Source organism: Ictidomys tridecemlineatus, chromosome 10 (assembly GCF_052094955.1).
Source record: "Ictidomys tridecemlineatus isolate mIctTri1 chromosome 10, mIctTri1.hap1, whole genome shotgun sequence".
NCBI lineage: Eukaryota > Metazoa > Chordata > Mammalia > Rodentia > Sciuridae > Ictidomys > Ictidomys tridecemlineatus.
The window spans coordinates 30,891,322-30,910,177 of NC_135486.1; the positions used below are offsets into that span (position 1 = coordinate 30,891,322).

The 18,856-nt window shown below is 37.6% G+C and overlaps 1 protein-coding gene and 1 non-coding gene across 14 annotated transcripts in view; both read left to right on the forward strand.

Moving 5' to 3' along the window:
• Positions 1–18,856, forward strand: part of Ppp1r12b (protein phosphatase 1 regulatory subunit 12B) — a 215,713-nt gene that overhangs the window by 156,049 nt on the left and 40,808 nt on the right. The window contains exon 20 of one of the 13 annotated variants that reach the window (XM_078022597.1): positions 7,855–8,311. The exons of 11 other annotated variants lie outside the window; for them this stretch is intronic. In XM_078022597.1, coding sequence (XP_077878723.1) covers positions 7,855–7,971 — 117 coding nt within the window. In that variant the 3' untranslated portion in view covers positions 7,972–8,311. Of the gene's footprint in view, positions 1–7,854; positions 8,312–11,348; positions 12,158–18,856 lie in introns of those variants that run through there. One more of the 13 variants, XM_005330339.5, reaches the window with a different exon arrangement.
• Positions 15,443–15,577, forward strand: LOC120887711 (small nucleolar RNA SNORA69). Its single transcript, XR_005731045.1, has one exon. It is a non-coding gene; the product is annotated as a small nucleolar RNA SNORA69 (small nucleolar RNA).

Genomic DNA, 18,856 nt, shown 5'->3' on the forward strand with positions numbered 1-18,856 from the left:
TAGCAAGACCCTATCTCAAAATAAAAAATAAAAAAGCCTGGGGGTGTCGCTAAGGAACAGAGCATTCTTGGATTCCATCCCCAGTACCTTAAAAAAATAAAATAAAATAACTTCATTGAGATATAATTTATATACAATAAACTGAATGTATTTAAAATGTATCGTCTGATGAATTGGGGGATAATGTATGCATGAAGCTTATCTTTCCAACTCTACCTTTGTGTGTTTGTGGTGCTGTGTTCGAACCCAGAGCCTCATACATGCTACACAACTGCTTTAGCCTGGAGCTATATTCTCAGCCCAACTCTCTCTTTTGTAATCAAGTTTTAACAAAAGTGTTAAACAATTAAATTTTTAGTTGTAGATGAACACACTGCCTTTATTTTATTCATTTATTTTTATGTGATGCTGAGGATCGAACTCAGTGCCTCATACATATGAAGGCAAGCACTCTACCACTGAGCTGTACAACCACAGCCCAAACAAGTCATATACTTTTAAATTACATATACATTACAGTATTTAGACAACTATGTACCTTATTAAATAAACAAACCTTTTGCCACTTTTCAACTAAACAAAAAGACCTGATTTGCCCTATTAATGCTTCTGATCAATCCATCATGTGTTTTTTTCTCATCAAGGTGTTGTGAGCATTTTGGGAGGGTGATTCTTCACACTGTGGGTCTGTCTCTGTCATAGCAGGATATTCAGCATCCCTGTCCCTGACCTACTAAATTACAGTAGCACTTTCCATCATTGTGACAATTAGTATCCCCACATATTTCCAGATGCCCTGTGGTAAGTATTGCCCTTGTCCCTGCCCTTGAAAAACCTCAGATTCTGAATTGCCCCTTCTAACATTTTTTTTTAAGAGAGAGTGAGAGAGGAGAGAGAGAATTTTTAATATTTATTTTTTAGTTGGCGGACACAACATCTTTGTTGGTATGTGGTGCTGAGGATCGAACCCGGGCCGCACGCATGCCAGACGAGCGCCCTACCGCTTGAGCCACATCCCCAGCCCTTGCCCCTTCTAACTTTACTATCGTTTCCATACTGTGGGGCCTACAAAGACATGTGTGAAGGTTTTGGGAAAAGCTGCATGAGTTGTTCACATAAAAACGAGGTAGCTTTTCACTGTTTGCCTTTTTAAGCTGTTGCTAAATTTAAGTTTAACTGCAAAACAGTAAACTCATGAACCAATTCTAGGATGGGTTTATAGAACGATTTTCTTAAAGGGCCTTTATAATCCCTTATCCTTAAGTGAAATTCTATTCTTTAAACTTTCATAACACTAAGGCATGATTATTTAACTATATGAAAGCAAAATTGGGAACATTTTTGTAATTTTCAAAATAACAAAATAACTAACAAAAATTATTGTGTGCCCCGTGCTGGTCAACTTGTTGATCCTGTTTCGCCTTGACTTTGTTGCTGCCTTAGGCCTCAGATGACACTGTCCCCACCCTACCCCCCCAAATCACAATAGCCCACCAGAGTGTACACAGGCCTTTCAGGGATATGTATGTTGGTTTGATTTTTAGCTTTTATTGCTTTTTCATGAAGAACACATGTCAAAAACCCTTTATTAGACTGAAAAAAATTGTGTGGCTTCTCCCTATTTACATTTCCTTATGTGTGGAATGAAGACCAAATCTTCATTCTGGAATGATTCATTTCAAAGGAGAAGTGAGGATAAGATATTTATTTCATGATAGAATCCCTCATGTGCCTATCAGTAAGGAGCAGTCTATGCTAGAGTCATCAATGAATGAGAGTTACCATCACTGATCTGGCCCATCGCCAAAGAAAGGGGAGGATTTTCACAGCACATAAACTAAAACAAAGAATTAACATGGGAAAATGAAGAAGGGGGCAAGTGACCAGGAATCTGTTTCCTCCAGAATTTATTCACCCCCAAATAATGATTATAGCCCTTTTAGGTACCCAAAAGCAGAGCAACAGATCAATACACAGGCTAGTGAGTGAAGCTCTTATTGGTTTTATCTTCCGACTTGGCTGTGTGTCATCGATGGTCTCCTTAAAAACAGCTTATTTGTTTACTATGAGATTAGAAATTATTTATATAAAAACATATAGAAAAGTAGGGCTTGATTATTAATTTTAGCAGTGTAGAGACTTTATAGTTATATAAACCTTGAGATTTCCTGTAGTCTTTTTGAAAATAGCAATCATGTCTTAAAGAACTTTATATATTCCTCTGGACCTGTAGAGTAGAGGAGGGGGGTCTAGGGGGAAAAGGGGAGGTTCTAGAGAGTGAAATTGATCAAATTGTGTTATGTACATATACATAAGTAATTTTTTTGTGTTACTAGGTATTGAACTCATGAGTGCTCTATCACTGAGCTATATCCCCAGCCTTTTTTATATTCTGAGATAAGGTATTGCTAAGTCACTGAGGCTGGTCTTGACCTTGGGATCCTCCTGCCTCAGCACCTTGCATTCAGTGAGCACTTAATAGTTGTTAAGTAGATTAATGCCAGAAAAGTATCTGCTGATAATGAAAAATAAAAATTTATTCTTTGGCTCCTATACTCATATACTCATAAATAGGCCTGAAAATCACCATTCTGTTCTCTGAGCTCCAAAAGGAGAAAAAGATAACTTAAACTGTTTCTAACTGATAATACTTGACTTAACCTTCTTTCCTCAGTGTGAACTACAATACTATATATGTTGTGGCTATTAAAAGTTTATAAACTAAGCTATTAAAAATTAGCATGTGGGCTGGGGATGTGGCTCAAGCGGTAGCGCGCTCGCCTGGCATGCGTGCGGCCCGGGTTCGATCCTCAGCACCACATACCAACAAAGAAATTGTGTCCACTGAGAACTAAAAAATAAATATTAAATTAAAAAATAAATATTAAAAATTCTCTCTCTCTCACTCTCTCTCCTCTCTCACTCTCTCTTTAAAAAAAATTAGCATGCAGGAAAAGGCAGATAAATTTTTGAAAGACTAAGTAATGTCTATCAAACTATCGATGATCCTCTTTGGGTCTTAAAGTCCTGAGGTTTGCAAACCATGTTCACTTTCCCAAGGAACTTTCCCATACCTTTGCTATATCTGTGATAGCAAGGAATTCTTTTGTCACTGTGCTAAAAATAGATTATTAAATATTATAGTTCTAGATTATTGTTTAAAGTTTGAGGATACTTCAGAAAAGCCCAGAACTAAAGTTCTTTGGCTAAAGTCATTCAACATTTATTTATTGCCTTAAACATCTCATAGTTGAGGTTTATTTCTGACATTTATAAGGGTCAATGGGAAGGTCTTTTGTGATCCTCTTAGCCAGGAGCACTCCAGAATTTTATTCTGCTCCCCCTTTTTTTCTTTTTTGAGATAAAGGAATTTGAAAGTTCATAGATAGGGACTGAAATTATGAGACTACTCTCAGATGTACTTTTAAAATAATTCTAAGAGATTTTTTACAATTGTAGATTGATTTTTAAAAAAAAAAAAAAAGCTTCTCTAGGTTTTGCAAGCCCATAGATTTTTTTATTATTTATTTTTTATTTTTTTGATATTGGGGATTGAACTTAGAGGCACTCAACCCTTGAGCCACATTCCCAGGCCTATTTTGTATTTTATTTAGAGACAGAATCTCACTGAGTTGCTTAGCACCTCGCTTTTGCTGAGACTGGCTTTGAACTCTCAATCCTCCTGCCTCAGCCTCCAGAGCTGCTAAGAACAGGTGCACGCCACTATGCCCAGCCAAGCCCATAGAATTTTTATAAGAATTATTTTTAGTAATTGTAGTTGATATACAGTTTTGCCAATATAGTTTACCCCCTCTTTTGCATACATATTTATAATTGTATAAGAGTAAGAGAAATATATATATATATGTGTGTGTGTGTATATATATATATATATATATATATATATATATATATATATATATATATATATATATATATATTGGCCTGTTGGTGGAACCCAGGGCCTCATGCATGCTAGGCAAGAGTTGTACTACTGGGTGACATACCTCAGCCCTTAGTATTTTATTTTGAGAGAGTCTTACTAAGTTTCTCTGGGTGGCCTCAAACTTGTGATCCTCCTGCCTCAGCCTCCCAAGTTAGCTGGGATTACAGGCATTTGCCATGGCACCCAGCCATCAGAAATCTTAAAAATCCGTTTGGCTGTGACCCAAAGTGCAAATGCCATTCTTTCTACCCTCTCTATTGCTTCTGTACCTTCTTTCCTTACATGCTCTTCAATTCTCACCCCTCTCAAAACCTCTTATTACACTAACTTTTTTTAAAAAAATATATAATTTTGTTCTGTTCTTGATAAATATTATAATCCCTTTTGCAGGCTAATAGTCTCCACTGAATGGCAAATGCAGCAAGCAGAATGAGATGAGGGTTTCCCCCACCCTTGGAGCTTAATAATTATATCATGTTTGATGTCCAAAATGCAATGGGCTTGAAAATTCAAAAAACAGAGACAACTACTACCATGCCCCCTGCCTTCATATAGCAGTGAACAGTGCTGATCTTGAATTGTCAGGTTTTTAGAGGAAAAGGAGAACCTTGTTCTTCATTTAGGAAAAAGCAAGTGGGAATTCCAACTACTCTGTCCTTAAGATGGTAGTAAGTATAGGTTCCTCTAGTTGAAGCCCTTCAGTGATGTTCAAGGAATCTCCATTCATGTCATAGACCACAGAAGTGTTTGCTGAGTGCATTTGACTAGTATGGATGTTGCATGGTGAAACTATCTGGGGCTGGGGATGTGGCTCAAGTGGTAGCGTGCTCGCCTGGCGTGCGTGCGGCCCGGTTCCATCCTCAGCACCACATACAAACAAAGATGTTGTGTCTGCCAAAAACTGAAAAATAAATATTAAAAAATTCTCTCTCTCTCTCAAAAAAAAAAAAGAAAAGAAAAGAAACTAACTGTCTGGAAGTGGAGATGATTCTCAGTATTATGTCAACTATAATAATAAATCATTCTCTGCTGGCTTTTAGCAGTGGTTGTCTACTGGATCCCAAATTTGGATTTTTAAATAGTGACTATTTTAGTGTTTTCAGGTTTTACTGATCAAACAGTATAATACGGGTTAAATTTAGTTCAAAGCACATGTCCTTTGTCAGTTAGTTGCACAGATGGGAGACTATGACTATCCTTCTACCCCCAGTAAAAACTCTTCTTGCTCTTCTCACCATCAAGGGACTTGTACTGAGCATCTTCACACCATTGATTTTCAAACTTTTGACCATGACCCGTGGTAGTAAGCACTATACTCTATAAGCTGGTGCAGTGGCACATGCCTGTAATCCCAGTGGCTTGGGATGCTGAGGCAGGGGGATCATGAGTTCAAAACAAGCCTCAGCAACTTATAAGAAAACCTGTCTAAATAAAATAGAAAAAAGGCTTGGGGATGTGGCTCAATGGTTATGTGTCCCTGGGTTCAATCCCTGGTACCAAAAAGAAAGAAAGAAAAATACACTTTATATTGTGACCCAATATATATTTAAATGTATTATATATAACCAAAACAACAGTTTCATGAAAACATACTCTACTATGTATGATGTATCCTAATATTTAGTATTCTGTTTGACTTTTTATTGATTGGTTGTGAGCCACGAAGGTGATTCATGACCTACTAATGAATCTCAACTTATAGATATTATGCCTCCAGCACAAGTGATTGTCTGCCATTTGCAAATCCAGGTCTATGGTGAACATATATAATCTCCTCTATAATGTGGGCTGTTTTTCCCAAAGTTCTGTGGAGTTAAGCCATCTTTTTGTCCTCCTCTCCCATCCTCCCAGTAAGTTGAAAGAACAGGGCTTTTTTCTTTTTACTCTTGAACAAGTTCTAACTAAAGAAATATTTCAAGGATAAGACAAAGAACTCATGTATACCCTTTCCCCAGAAACCAAATTCCAGTTTCACCATTGTCTCAATAATAACCTTTGTAGTAGAAAGATGCAATCCAAGATCATGAATTAAACCCAATTTTTGAGTCTTTTTTAGTCCTTTAATCCTTCCTTGCTTTTTGTGACCTTTATAATTTTTTTAAGATAACAGTGCAGTCATATATGTCTCTCAGTTTGGATTTGTCCAGTGTTTCCTTATAATATGACTCAGCTTATATACTTTAGGCCACAGTGTCGCAGTGATAATGCTATGCTCTTCTCATTTCATGCTGCCAATTTGTCCTGCTGATGGTGTTGATTTTGATCACTAGATTATGATGGCTTCTTCCAGAGTTCTTTATAGCAAAGTTCCTTTTCTTCCTTTCTGACTAATAAATATTTTATGAGGCAACATTTGAAATTATGTAAATTACTACCTCATCTATTCATAACCACTAGTTTTGTTATCCATTAATATTCCTTTCCTGGATTGATTTTATAATGAAGATTGCTAAGTGGTGATTATTCTAACTTCCTTACCCTTTCTACATTTATTAATAGACATTTTACTGTAAGGAAGAACTTTAGTTCCTCCCAGTTATTTTTTCTTTTTTACTTATATCAGTGTGGACTCATAGATTTCTGTTTTATTCGGTGGGTTGTAACCCATTGCTATCATTATTTATTTTGATACTTGTGCTCCCAGGTTTTGCCTTTTTTTTTTTCCTTTTTAGTGAGATCCTGCCTCAAAATTTATTTATTTATTTATTTATTTATTTATTTATTTTATTTTTATTATTAGTTGTTCAAAACATTACATAGTTCTTGACATATCATATTTCATACATTTGATTCAAGTGGGTTATGAACTCCCATTTTTACCCCATATACAGATTGCAGAATCACATCGGTTACACATCCACTTTTTTACATACTGCCATACTAGTGTCCAGGTTTTGCTTTTCAAGCAGACGTCTGTGCCCTTTTATCATGGCCCTGTCATTATTTTTAATACCAAAAAAAAAAAAAAAACAAGTCTCATTTTCTTTGCCTGCACCAGTTCTAGAATTAGCCATTTCTCCAGGGAGTTCTATTCCTTTTAGTGGAGAGTGGTATTTAGAAACAATGATCTGGATACCGAGTGTGCTAAATGCTATTGGAATGTTGCTCTTCCCAGGCCCTCCCAGACAGAGCTAGGAAATACAATATAATTTGAACCTATTGATACATATGCATTCACTTACACATATAAGCACTCACATACACACAAGCACACATACATTTACATTCAATTTAGTTATTTCTTTATCAATAAAAATCCTGGGTCCATACCAGTAGGTTCACTTCCTTCATACCACCACTAGGTTCATTCTAAACTTTTTCTTTTTTCATATTTAAAGCTTTCTGTGTTGCTGAGGGCAGGAGGCAGTACTGTGGATTGAACTTCGAGCACTCTAACCAATAACCTACATCCCCAGCCCTCTTTTTAAAATTATTTTGAAACAGTGTCTTGCTAAGTTGCACAGGCTAGCCTTGAACTTGGAATCCTCCTGCCTCAGCCTCCCAAGTAGCTGGGATTACAGGTGTATGCCACTATGCTCAGCTTATCTGTTTTTGTTTTTGTTTTAACAATAAAAAACCTAGTTCTCGTTATACTCAATATGTTTGCTTATTTTCTCCATCTCCCCATGTAAAGCCATCCCCCAACTAACCAGTCTATGGACTCACCACTGTACCCTCCCCTTACGCCAGGGCTCCCTTTCAAGAAATAAAAATGGTTAGAAAGAGGGAGGGAATAGTGCAGGTAGAGAGATAAGCCTTTGGAACGAGATTCTACCAATTCTTTCTCAGTAGCCTTTGATGTAAGCATAAGAAAAACAAATATATAGATTGTAAGCACTTATTATATATGCTTTTTGCTTCAGATCAGATTTTCATATAGATTCATTTTGCTTTGTTTGTTTTCATAGAGCTCAAGTGCTGGAATTGAACCCAGAGCCTCAAACATGCTAGGCAAGCACTCTACTCTGAGCTACATTTCAGCCCTAGATTTTTATATATGTTTTCTAAATTCATATGCCTATTGACCATGCATTTTCTGTGATAACTACCATGTATTTAGCATGACTAAACTAAGCACTGTGCTGTATACTAGGCCTAAATATATTAACTCTGCAAATAGCACTATCACCACTTGCAGATGATAAATAAGATTCAGTGAGACTGAAGAACTTGATCATGTCAGATGGGAAAGCAGAATATCTGACTGTGCAGCCCGCACTCTGGCCACATCTACAGCAGGATGGTAGTATATCAATAACTTTCGGAATCATCACTGGAGAGGCCTTTTACCAAACATCATCACTCTGTACCATGTCACTTTGTTTTCTTGATTTAAGAAATAAAAAGAGGAAAAACTAGAAATTACTTAACTGATTCATTAATTTCTTCATCTAAGTTTTGGGAAAGTTGAGTCATTGAGGGTCAGTGATCAGAATTCACAAAAGGGCATTTAAAGGCTCATTCTCACTTGTGATGTGTGTCATCTTAAAACACACACACACACACACACACACACACACGAATTCCCTTATTTGATAGTCCTATATTTGTTGGAGTCTATTGAACTGATGCCTGGGACTCTTAGTTCAGTTATAACAACCCCCTAAAGTTCATGGACTTTTTTCCTCCCTTTATCTCACTTAGGAGAAACAAAACAAATAAGCCCAATATTTTGTCCTAACAATCTGGAATAAATTATTTTCTAAGCAAGTGGCTGTTATAAAGCTTACCCGATGGAAGTCTATTTCTGAGGTTCTCCTTTATCAAGCTCTTTGTTTGCTAAGACTTAACTTGAAAAAGAATAGGTTGAATCATCAGTGAGAGCACTCCCACCTGGGGAAATAAAAGTTATTCTTATTCTCGATATTCCTTCATGCTAATTGTCTTTGAACAGAAAACTTATGTGATTAGGGAATTTTCTGAATAATAACATGTTTGCCCTACACCAGAAAGTTATAATTTAATAAGCCAGTGTGGAGAAAAATGTATTGTTTTTAATCTATGGATTCCAAATTTGGGAATGATATTGGAAATGTGTACTACTCAAAAAAAAATAGATTATAACTGAAAGGAACAAGACTATGACCAAGAATATTTTCTTTCAGTTCTTATTTTCACTAGATGTGAAGGACACTTTCATTTTCAAAGGGGAGTTTATGTCTTTTGAGTCAAAAAGGAACAATAAATACTTGATGTCTGGGCTGGAAAAAAATTAAATACAAAGAAGAACAAGTAAATGAAGAAAAAATTTAGATTCAAATTTTTGGGAAATTTATCTCTGTTCCTAAATTTCCAGTGTATTTCTGTGAATGTCTCAAATACTCAAAATCTTTTGTGGGGTTGGGGGTGGGGGGTTAAAGAGTTACTACAGAGTGAACCTAGGAATGCTTTACCATTAAGCTACATCCCCAGCCCCTTTTATATTTTATTTTAAGAAAGGGTCTCGCTAAGTTGCTGAGGATGGTGTTGAACTTTCATCCTCTTGCCTCAGCCTCCCAAGTCACTGGAATTATAGCCATTCATCACCATGCCTAGTTTCAGAATCTTCTTGAATGTTTTGAATTGATAGATCTTTTTAGATCTACTTTTACATTACCTTAGTCAAACAAAACTTAGTCCTCAGACAGTTGTTCTGCTCCTTTCTTAATGACGGTATGGCTTTTGCCAAGTCAGTGAACCTTTCTAAAACTCTATAGTTTCCTCATCTATAAGGTAACAGTATAATGATGTTCTTTTCAACATGTTGAGAGGATCAGATTATCTAATGTATGTAAAAACAGATTGTAATATATAAAAGAGTTTGCCTATTCCTAGAAGTAGATATAAAAGTAAAAGTGAGAGATGAGACAAAGGTGCCATCTAGAAATTAAGAGGATTTACAGTCCCTCTCCATTTGTCAATAGGTGTGAAATCAGTGTACAAACTTTACAGAAATAGGTGAGAAAACAATTGTCTGTTCAGAATTGTTTTTGCTGTCTCCTTAAGGAATAACATAATCTGTTAACTTTCTTTCAACATATTGACAAGGTATCACTAATCCTTCCCTAAGCAAGCATGCTTGGCTCCTGGTATATTACTATTTAGGTTCACACTAATATTTCTTTTCTAAGTGCAGAGGTTTAGTAGAGAAAGACCCACTCCTATCAAATAAGATTAACTATATAGGCTGTACCCATAATATAAAATGTGTGGATCTAAATTCCCAAAAATTTAGGTACTGTATGTGTAATTCAGGCTTACAGATATGATCTATAAACTCTTCAGAAATTTTTTTAGATTAGAAATAATCAAGAGCCCTTCAAAAATCCTCTTCATCTGTATTCCTCAGACTAACCTCCAAGTAGCTGATCTCCCCTCTTGCTTTAATTTCACAAAATTGGTCATTGAAATAAAGAAGATATCAAGACAGAGGGAAAATATAAATTTGGGGCTGGGGTTGTGGCCCAGAGGTAGAGCACTCCCCTATCACATGCAAGGCACTAGGTTCAATCCTCAGCACCACATAAAAATAAATAAATAGAGTAAAGGATATATATATTCATATGGAAAGGGGAGAGCAAGATGGAGTTTTCAAGAGAGTTGTTACTTTGGGAATGAACCCATTGGCTTAGAAAGCATTTGGCAAAGAAATGTTGGATAGTGTAGTGATGACAACAGAGTGCAAAAGATTAAATTTGAGATGTTCCTTCAAGGCCAAATCCAAAACCCTTCAACACCCAGCAAAGAAATTCCTGTTTTTAACTCTTAACTGCCCCTGTGCTGCTCAGTCCTGTAGTCTTGCAGTTTCACAGCTCTGTTCTTTTATTTCTGATTTTTTTTTCCCTTTTCCCTCATCTTTATACTCCTTTCTAATCTTGTCCATTCCTGCTCGTGGCCTTTTAGGAAACTCCAGTAAGCTTTCAATTTCTAGATTCAGCCAGATTCAGTTCAAGTTCTGAGACGGAGAACTTACTTTGCAGTGAGCCAAAGTTTCAAATTCGGGGGCTCCTCCACAGAGCAGCAGGAATGACATCACATTAAAACTGAACATAAAAGGCCTGAAGGTACTTTGACATATGCTTCTCTCTGGGCTTTGTTACTTAAGAGATCCAGAAGCTGAAAAAACACCATTATCATATTTAGAAAACTGTTTAGAGAAATCCGTCTTGGAGACTGCTGCCTCCTCAGAATGGTGAATATTGAAGGTCGGGGGCTACCCCTGAGTTTGCCCCCAAGAGCCTCCCTCTATGGCGAACAGCTGGCAGGGTTTCTTTTCCTTCTACGAGTGGCAACCCGAATTCTAAGTTGAAAGTGAATCTTTGCCCTTGGCTCCTCTCCAGCATTCCTCGCTGAGCGAATCGGGATTTGGAATGTCAGAAAATAGAAGAGGGGAGGGGAAAAGATGTGTGTATGACTGTGAGTGTTTATATGTAAAAGCAGCTTCGTCTGGGAGGACCTAGGAAAACTTGACTTCCTCAGACAGCTTCCTTCTTCTAAACTCTTGGTTCCTTTTATTTTTTAATTTTTTATTTTTTTGGTTTGTTTTGTTTTGTTTTTCAAGTTGTTTGACCTGAATTTATCACAGCAGTTCTCAACCCTTGCCCTGGTGGAATCAAGCTAAGGGAAGACAGCATGATTTCCTGGGGGCTTGTATTTCTTCCCTCTGGATAAAGTGACCGTAGTCCTTCCTAGACTCATCTGCAGCAGGATCCAGAGTCATTTTTCCTCTGGGATTTAAGCTGATATCATCAGGAACCTAGACTTGGGTTTTATTGAAGAGCAAGCCTCATAAGAAGTGTTCTTCCAGGAGAATCAAGGACTCCATCTAGGTGTCAAGGTGTTGCTCAGCACAGTACCTTCTACCACAAGCCACCAGTGCTGAGCTCTTGTGGTTGGAGCTGAATTGAAAATATTGATGGAACACGCCTCTCAGACACTGTTTAACTGTGGACTGGTTCAGAGCTCAAGACTATAAATTACAGGGCAGCTTTTATCCTTTATTTAGTTCTTTCCAAAGTCATCTTGCATCAGTTCAAAAGGAGAAATTCTTTGAGGGTAACCTACAAGGCAGTTTCCCAGCTTTGTGTGAAGAATTCAGAGTTTGGGTGTCTGTGTACATCCTAAGGAACTATGTCCTCTTTATATACTCGAAGTAAAGAATTCACGCGGAATAGGAAATCTCAGTCTGATTCTCCCCCAGCATCTCCCTCCCCGACTGCCAAGACACTCCGAGTAAGCAGCCTTTTTTATTTACATATGTTCCTAGCTGTGACAAAGGTAGGAAATGTGTTTATATATAACTTACAGATTAGGTTGAGAGCAAAAGCATATGGAACTTACAGGAATCAGTTAAGGGGAAAAAAATTGCAAGTAAAGACCCATTTAGCTTCTCTGAAAGAGGTTATGGTTCATAATACTTGATATAGTCTTTAAGTAAAAGCAGACTTAAATATGCCAGCCTACAGTTTCTGTCTTCTGGCTTTTTAATAAGCTGTAAACTGCTTGACAGTAAGATTTTAGAGTTTTTATCATTATGTTTCATGGGGCTTTTCTTAGTTTCTGTGGCTATATGTAGTTGCTGCTCTTCTTGTGGTTTATGGATCAATACTATCATTCAAAAGAAAAGCTCCCATATGGTTGTGAAACTTCAGTTATGTGCAAATTCTGCTCGTGTGCACACATGTATGTGAAATAGAGTATACCTTTGCCTATTTTGCATGATAAGCAAAGTGATTTGAGTAAAAGAAAAACCAAACGAACAAGAACTTCTGGACAGTTGGAACCTTACTTCTCAGTCATTCAGGCACCATCAGGAAATTTTGTGATTAAAACCCAAAGAAATAACTCGTGGCTATTAGCTGTATGGAGGTGCTTGTGATGCTTGTGATAACAAAGCCATTTGAGGCTTTTCTCCGTTTACTCCAGTGAATGACTCTGCTGAAGTAATTAATATATGGGTGTTTGCATCTAATTTAATGTCCTCCTCTGTAGGAAGCTAACTAAAGGAAAAAATGCTACCAACAGCAAATGATGAGGAATGCTGATGGGCATATTAGGTAGTAGGTAAGGTAGCAGTTCCTTCTTAGGGAACTAGACTGTGTTCTATCGTACATACAACGTAAGAAGAGGGACAGTCATAGATTCCTTATTTGGGGAGCTGTAGGGAGAAAATCTAAAGGAAATCTGAACAGACTACTTGTTTATTTTGGGTTGCTTTACATTCATTTTCAACGTCTTTCTCATGGTGTAAATTATCATGTAGTGGAATTTGGCATATAGGTATTAGTCTTGGACTTCAGCCAGGGGTGTTTAGTTACCAGAATACCAAAAGAATGCTGTTAGGAAGCTGTTTCATTCATAGGTGCTCTTTGTGAGAGAACCAAGAGAGGCTCTGGTGTACATATCACTGTTATTGAGTTCCAGGATGTTTCTTGAACACATGGGCTAGTACCTTCCTTTTCTACAGAACTGCAGAAAGCTTTCCCCCCAGCAGCATTGGGGTTTTCTGGTGACTGCTGACTGAGGTCACAGAGCTGAGCTCCATTACTTGAGCTGGTGTTCCCTTTGCTGCCTCCCTTCTATATTCCATCCTTTACAGACTGTGGATGAAAAAAGCCTCTTGTTAATGTTTGTCCACTGTCGCCACCACTCCCAGAGCAATGATACCTGATGATCGTTCAATTTATTGAGTGACCATCCTCCTCTTCTTCCTTTCTGTTTCCCCTTTCTTATTTAAAGTTAGTACTCCACTGAAGAAGTACTTTCTTTTGGTCTCACTCCTAACAGCTGCCGTCCAGCCGTCCCACTCTCATTCCACACACCCCCATCCCCGCCTTTTAGACAGAGGTCACAGTGAGAGAAAATTTGAAAATTGAGATTACAGGAAACCAAAACATGGACAGCTTTAATAAGATACTGCTTCCCAATTTTAATGGTCTGTGGCTATGGATTCCCACAGTAGCATCAATTTATTGTAACCAACTTTAATGTCCCTATGACTAGAGACTATATTGTAGAGAACATTGGTATTTATGTACTAATCATGTGCCCTTATCCTATTTTGTCTTTAATCTCTGAGCTAGTGGAAAAATATGCATAATTAATTTAGAGGTTGTTGACTCTCAGAACTGGATCATCTCATAAGATTTCCCTAGCTCAGTTCCTTTCCTCACGACTGACTAATTAGGTGTTCTTTCACAACTAGTTTTGTGGTGGTCTTGGGCTCATGTGTCTTTGGATGCTTGGCTGATCCTCCGCCTCCCTGAGGTGGTTCTCACTGTCTTCGCGTTACATGTGAAGAAATGGAAATGCCCAGAAGTAGCTCGCCCAGCATCACTCAGCTAGTAAGCAGTCGTCTTGATTTAAGCTAAGGTTTCCTGGCTCCAAAACCATATTATCAGCAACACTGGAGTACATATCAAATAGATTTGAAAGTCAAGGTTAAAGACATGCTAAGGAGTAAAGAGGGGACAGTCAGAAGCTTAAGTAGCTGTGGGAGTCCAAAATTTATCCATGGTAGGAACACAGGAAACTGAAATTGCAGGAGGAGGAACACCAGGTCTATAGAACAAGGGAGGCAATTGACGGGTCATAACTTAATCTCCGTGCCTGGCTCTCAAATTCCAGTCGTATTGTCTGGGATTATGAGCCCCACCAAGCCTGAGACTTATGGGCTATGGGGTCTTCAGATTTCTCTTAAAAAGGAAAATGCTGGGACCTTTCCAGTAAAGATATATGATGTTGCTGTGTGTGTTCTAAAGTGAAAGGCACACAGCTCTCGTCTCAAATCTCTGTGTGTGTGTGTGTGTGTGTCTCTCTCTCTCTCTCTCTCTCTCTCTCTCTCTCTCTCTCTCTCTCTCACACACACACACACACACACACACACACACACACAGTTTTCTGATGGAGATCAGACAAAGTTAAAGACCCGTAACCCCTGGTCCAGCACTCTACAAAATAGGATTGGAATTTTGAGTAAGCATTTAAAAGTTTGTGGGGATTCTTTGTTGTTGTTTTTAGTGCTGCTAAAGGAGCTGAATATAAAATGTTTCCATATAAGGACAGTGTCCTCAGAGAATTTTTAAATAATGGCTATTCACAAGGAGAAAATACTTTGGACACTTTGCTCTTTGAGAAGCAGAACAAGCAAACTAAAACTGCAATTCAGTGGGAATTATTTTTAACTTGAGAAAACAAAAGGCAGAAAGATTTTTTAGTGACTTCAAAACAAACTACTTTATCATGCACCTTAACTTTTAAACTTTTAGCAGCATCTGATATTTTTTCATGTTATATAATGCAGTGTTTCAGTAAGCCTCTGACCCGTTTTAATCATAAGAAAATCTAATGCCTGCCCAGAAATTGCACAACTAATACACTCCCTAGTGAGAAATCACTCATGAGAAGATAGTGTGGGTCCTCCCCAGCCAAGATTTGTGTTTACTTCCTCTATTGATATTTCAAAAATAATATCCTTAATTTTCTGAATACAAATTATACCATGAAACATTGTTTTTAAAAATACCCCTTTTATTACAGTGCTTTATTTTATGAACATACCACCATTATCCTGCTGAAAGAAAAGCTATATTCATCATTTTTTTTATTTTGCCTTTCTGAGGGTAAACTAATGATAGGTTGACATGGACAATTCAGGAAAAAAAAATGAAATACCTTTTTTCCTCATAGGCAAAAATGTCCATCCATCCTTTTTGTATCCCAGGCACCCCTTCCCACCCTCAATAAGAACAGCTATTATAATTGGTTATGTTCCTGATACCGCTGTTTGGGGCTCCTGGGGAATAATGACATAACGGATTCAACAGCTTCTTGGGGCGTTCATACTAGTTTCACATTAGTTCAACATCTCTTTTATCTCTAAAGGCTGGGAGTTCCCTGAGCAACAGATCTGTTCATCTCTGGTTTGTTACTCAGGAAAAACAGAACAACTGCCAGATTCACTCTCAATTCTAATGGGAACCACACCAGTACTTCTTCATGACACTCCGAAGGGTCAGCCTTCAGCCACCATTAAACAACTGCAACATAAAATTCTTGGTTCACACATTCAGTAGAAAAGTTTTCTTCAGAAAGTAATTTTCCAACATTAAGAAAAAAGTGAACTACAAATACTTTAGACACCTCAGTTCTTGTTTTTAATCACTGGGTGTAATATAAAATTCTATAGCTTAGGAACTAGTCCATTTAGAATGGGTTGACATTTTAAATCACCCTAAGGTATGAACCAAGTAATCCTTAGTCCATAATCTCAAATTATTATTTGCTAATTGAAAAAAATTGCAAGACAGATTATTTACAAAGAAAACATAGTAGCCCAAACTGTGGTGTATTTGATATTTATAATGTTGACTATATCTTGAAGTAAGTGGGTTATCAGCTTACTTACCCTGGGAATCTTTAATTAGGCAGATTTTCATTGAATTGGTATTTGTGATAATAGGATTTGACCTGCATTTATAAACCAGGATCAGTAGAGTTTTCTCATTTAGATGGGATTGCTTCCAGTCTAACATCTCAACAGAAAATATTTTACTTAATAATTATAATTTTCATCCCAGCCATTTTCACATATAAAGGGAGAAGTAAATCAATTTACTTTGTTTTATAATCAGCCATACAAACTAATCACAGTACTATTGATAGATAATTGGATAAGAAAAGATTGCAACTGTCACAAGAGCTCTTCTGTGAGGCACCTAGTAGGCAGGCCAAAGGCATCCTGCCTTCTCACCTTCCAGACCAGGTTGATAATCACTCTTTCCATGTGCTGTGTTCATCTCTGGCAAACACCAAGCAGTTCTGTAGCATATTACCTTATCCTCTATACCTACAATTCTTTAATTGGGAGACTACCAATATGGAATTCATTTTATCATCATTATTATTACTGTTGTTATTGTTGTTGTTAATTTTTAATTTTGAGACAGTGTCTCACTAAGTGGCCCAGACTGGCTTCAAACTTGCTGTCCTCTTGCCTTAGCCTCCCCAGTCTCTAGGATTACAGGCATTTATTAATTCAACTTTATAATTTATTGTCCTGGAATGAGAAACATTTGAGTGAACATGATAATTAGGATGCAAACTATTTATCATTTTTTTTCTTCCTAAGTAAAACCACCAGTATATTTTTTGTTTGTTTATTCCACTCAAGAAAAGTCAATAAGCAGTAATTCTTCAGTCCAAGAAGTCTTTTTAGGCAAGAGAAGTAGGACCTGTAGGAATAAAAGTGGTTTCCCTATTAGGAGCCATTACATGAATTCTGGATAGATACTGGCCTAATTAATTCCTATCTTGCATGGAACCAGGTGAAGTGGCATCTGAAACATTGGTTTGTTGACTAAAGAGACTGGGAGTTTTAAAGACATCAGCTCCTTTACTGCAAGCTGTGTCCTGCACTTGCCACCCTAATTTTCTAATCCCATGATTAATGAGTATTAAAGCTGCCTACCCTATTTGTTTTGGTTTTTCAAGACAGGATCTTGCTGTGTTGCCGAGTTTGGTTGATGGGTTCAAGTTATCTTCCTACCTCACCCTGCTGGGTAACTGGTATTTTAGGAGCTCACCAGTATACCCAGCCAATCTTGCCCTACCTTGAATCTTCCCGTAATTGGCATTCTATGAGCATCTGCTATGTGTAATAGGCTCCATATCGGGCACTGGAATTCCTAATAAATGAAAGACACAATTTCTACCCTCAAGGACTTTTAAATCTAATTGTAGAGATAGAAGCCAAGAATTATGACATAGGGAGGTGAATTTTCTAATAAAGGTACCTATATTTTCTAATATAGGTACAGAATGTTTTAGGAGATCAATCAGGCCAGGTGTGGTGATGCACACCTGTAATCCTAACTACTCAGGAAGCTTAGGCCAGAGACTCACAAGTACAAGGCAAGATTCAGAATTTTTTTTTCGAGGGGGGGGTGGGTACAAGTTGCTTAGGACCTCACTAAATTGCTGAGGCTGGCCTCAAATTTGTGATCCTCCTGCCTCAGCCTCCCTAGTCACTGGATTACAGAGGGCACCACCACGCCTGGCCAGCTTTAGAAGTTTAATTAGACCCTCAGCAACTTAGTCTCTGTCTCAAAACAAAAAGGGCTGAAAATATAGCTCAGTGATAAAATGCCCCTGAGTTCAATCCCCAGCACCCCCCCCACACTCATTAAAAAAAAAAAAAAAAGATCAGTCAGGTGATAAATGCAGTAGCCTGATGTTTGCAGGACAATAGAAGCTCTTTGGGCAAAGAAGAAGGAAGTAGCATATTACAAAGGTAGAAAAATATGAGAAAGTGTAGCATTATTTTGAAAGCTGCATATCAATGTAGGTAGAACAAAGGATATATTTAAGAAGTATAATAGGAATTAAAACTAAAGTCTTAGCAGAGGCTATACTATGTAGGGTTTAAGTATGGCTTTCTTAGATTTGGAAAGTTTTCCTGTGGGTAAAAGACTGAAGATTTGGAGTAAAGTTGCTGTGATCAGAATTGCATGTCAGAGGAATAACTCTGGTAGCTGTAGACGCTGGATGGTGGAAGGGACATCAGGAGGTGATCTGATCTCGGTATTCCAGGTGAGACATGATAAAGGCCTGTGGCAAGGTATTCTTCAGGTAGAATAGAGAAGCATTCAATTGTTCGGAAGCTAGAACTGACAAGACTTGGGGATCCATACAGTGGGGGCAGGGTTGGACTTGGGAGAAGGCAGAGTTAAGAATAATGCCCAGGTCTTTGGTTTAGGTGACTTGGCCAAAAATGGTCAAATATGACAAATGGCCAAAAATGACTTGGTCAGAAATGACAAATTGCATTGCCAAACAGGAAGTGAAAGTGTATTGAATGGGAACGACATTTCACTTTTGGATATATTGAATTAGAGGAACTTTGGGACTTTCAGTTAATGATATCCAAAAAGT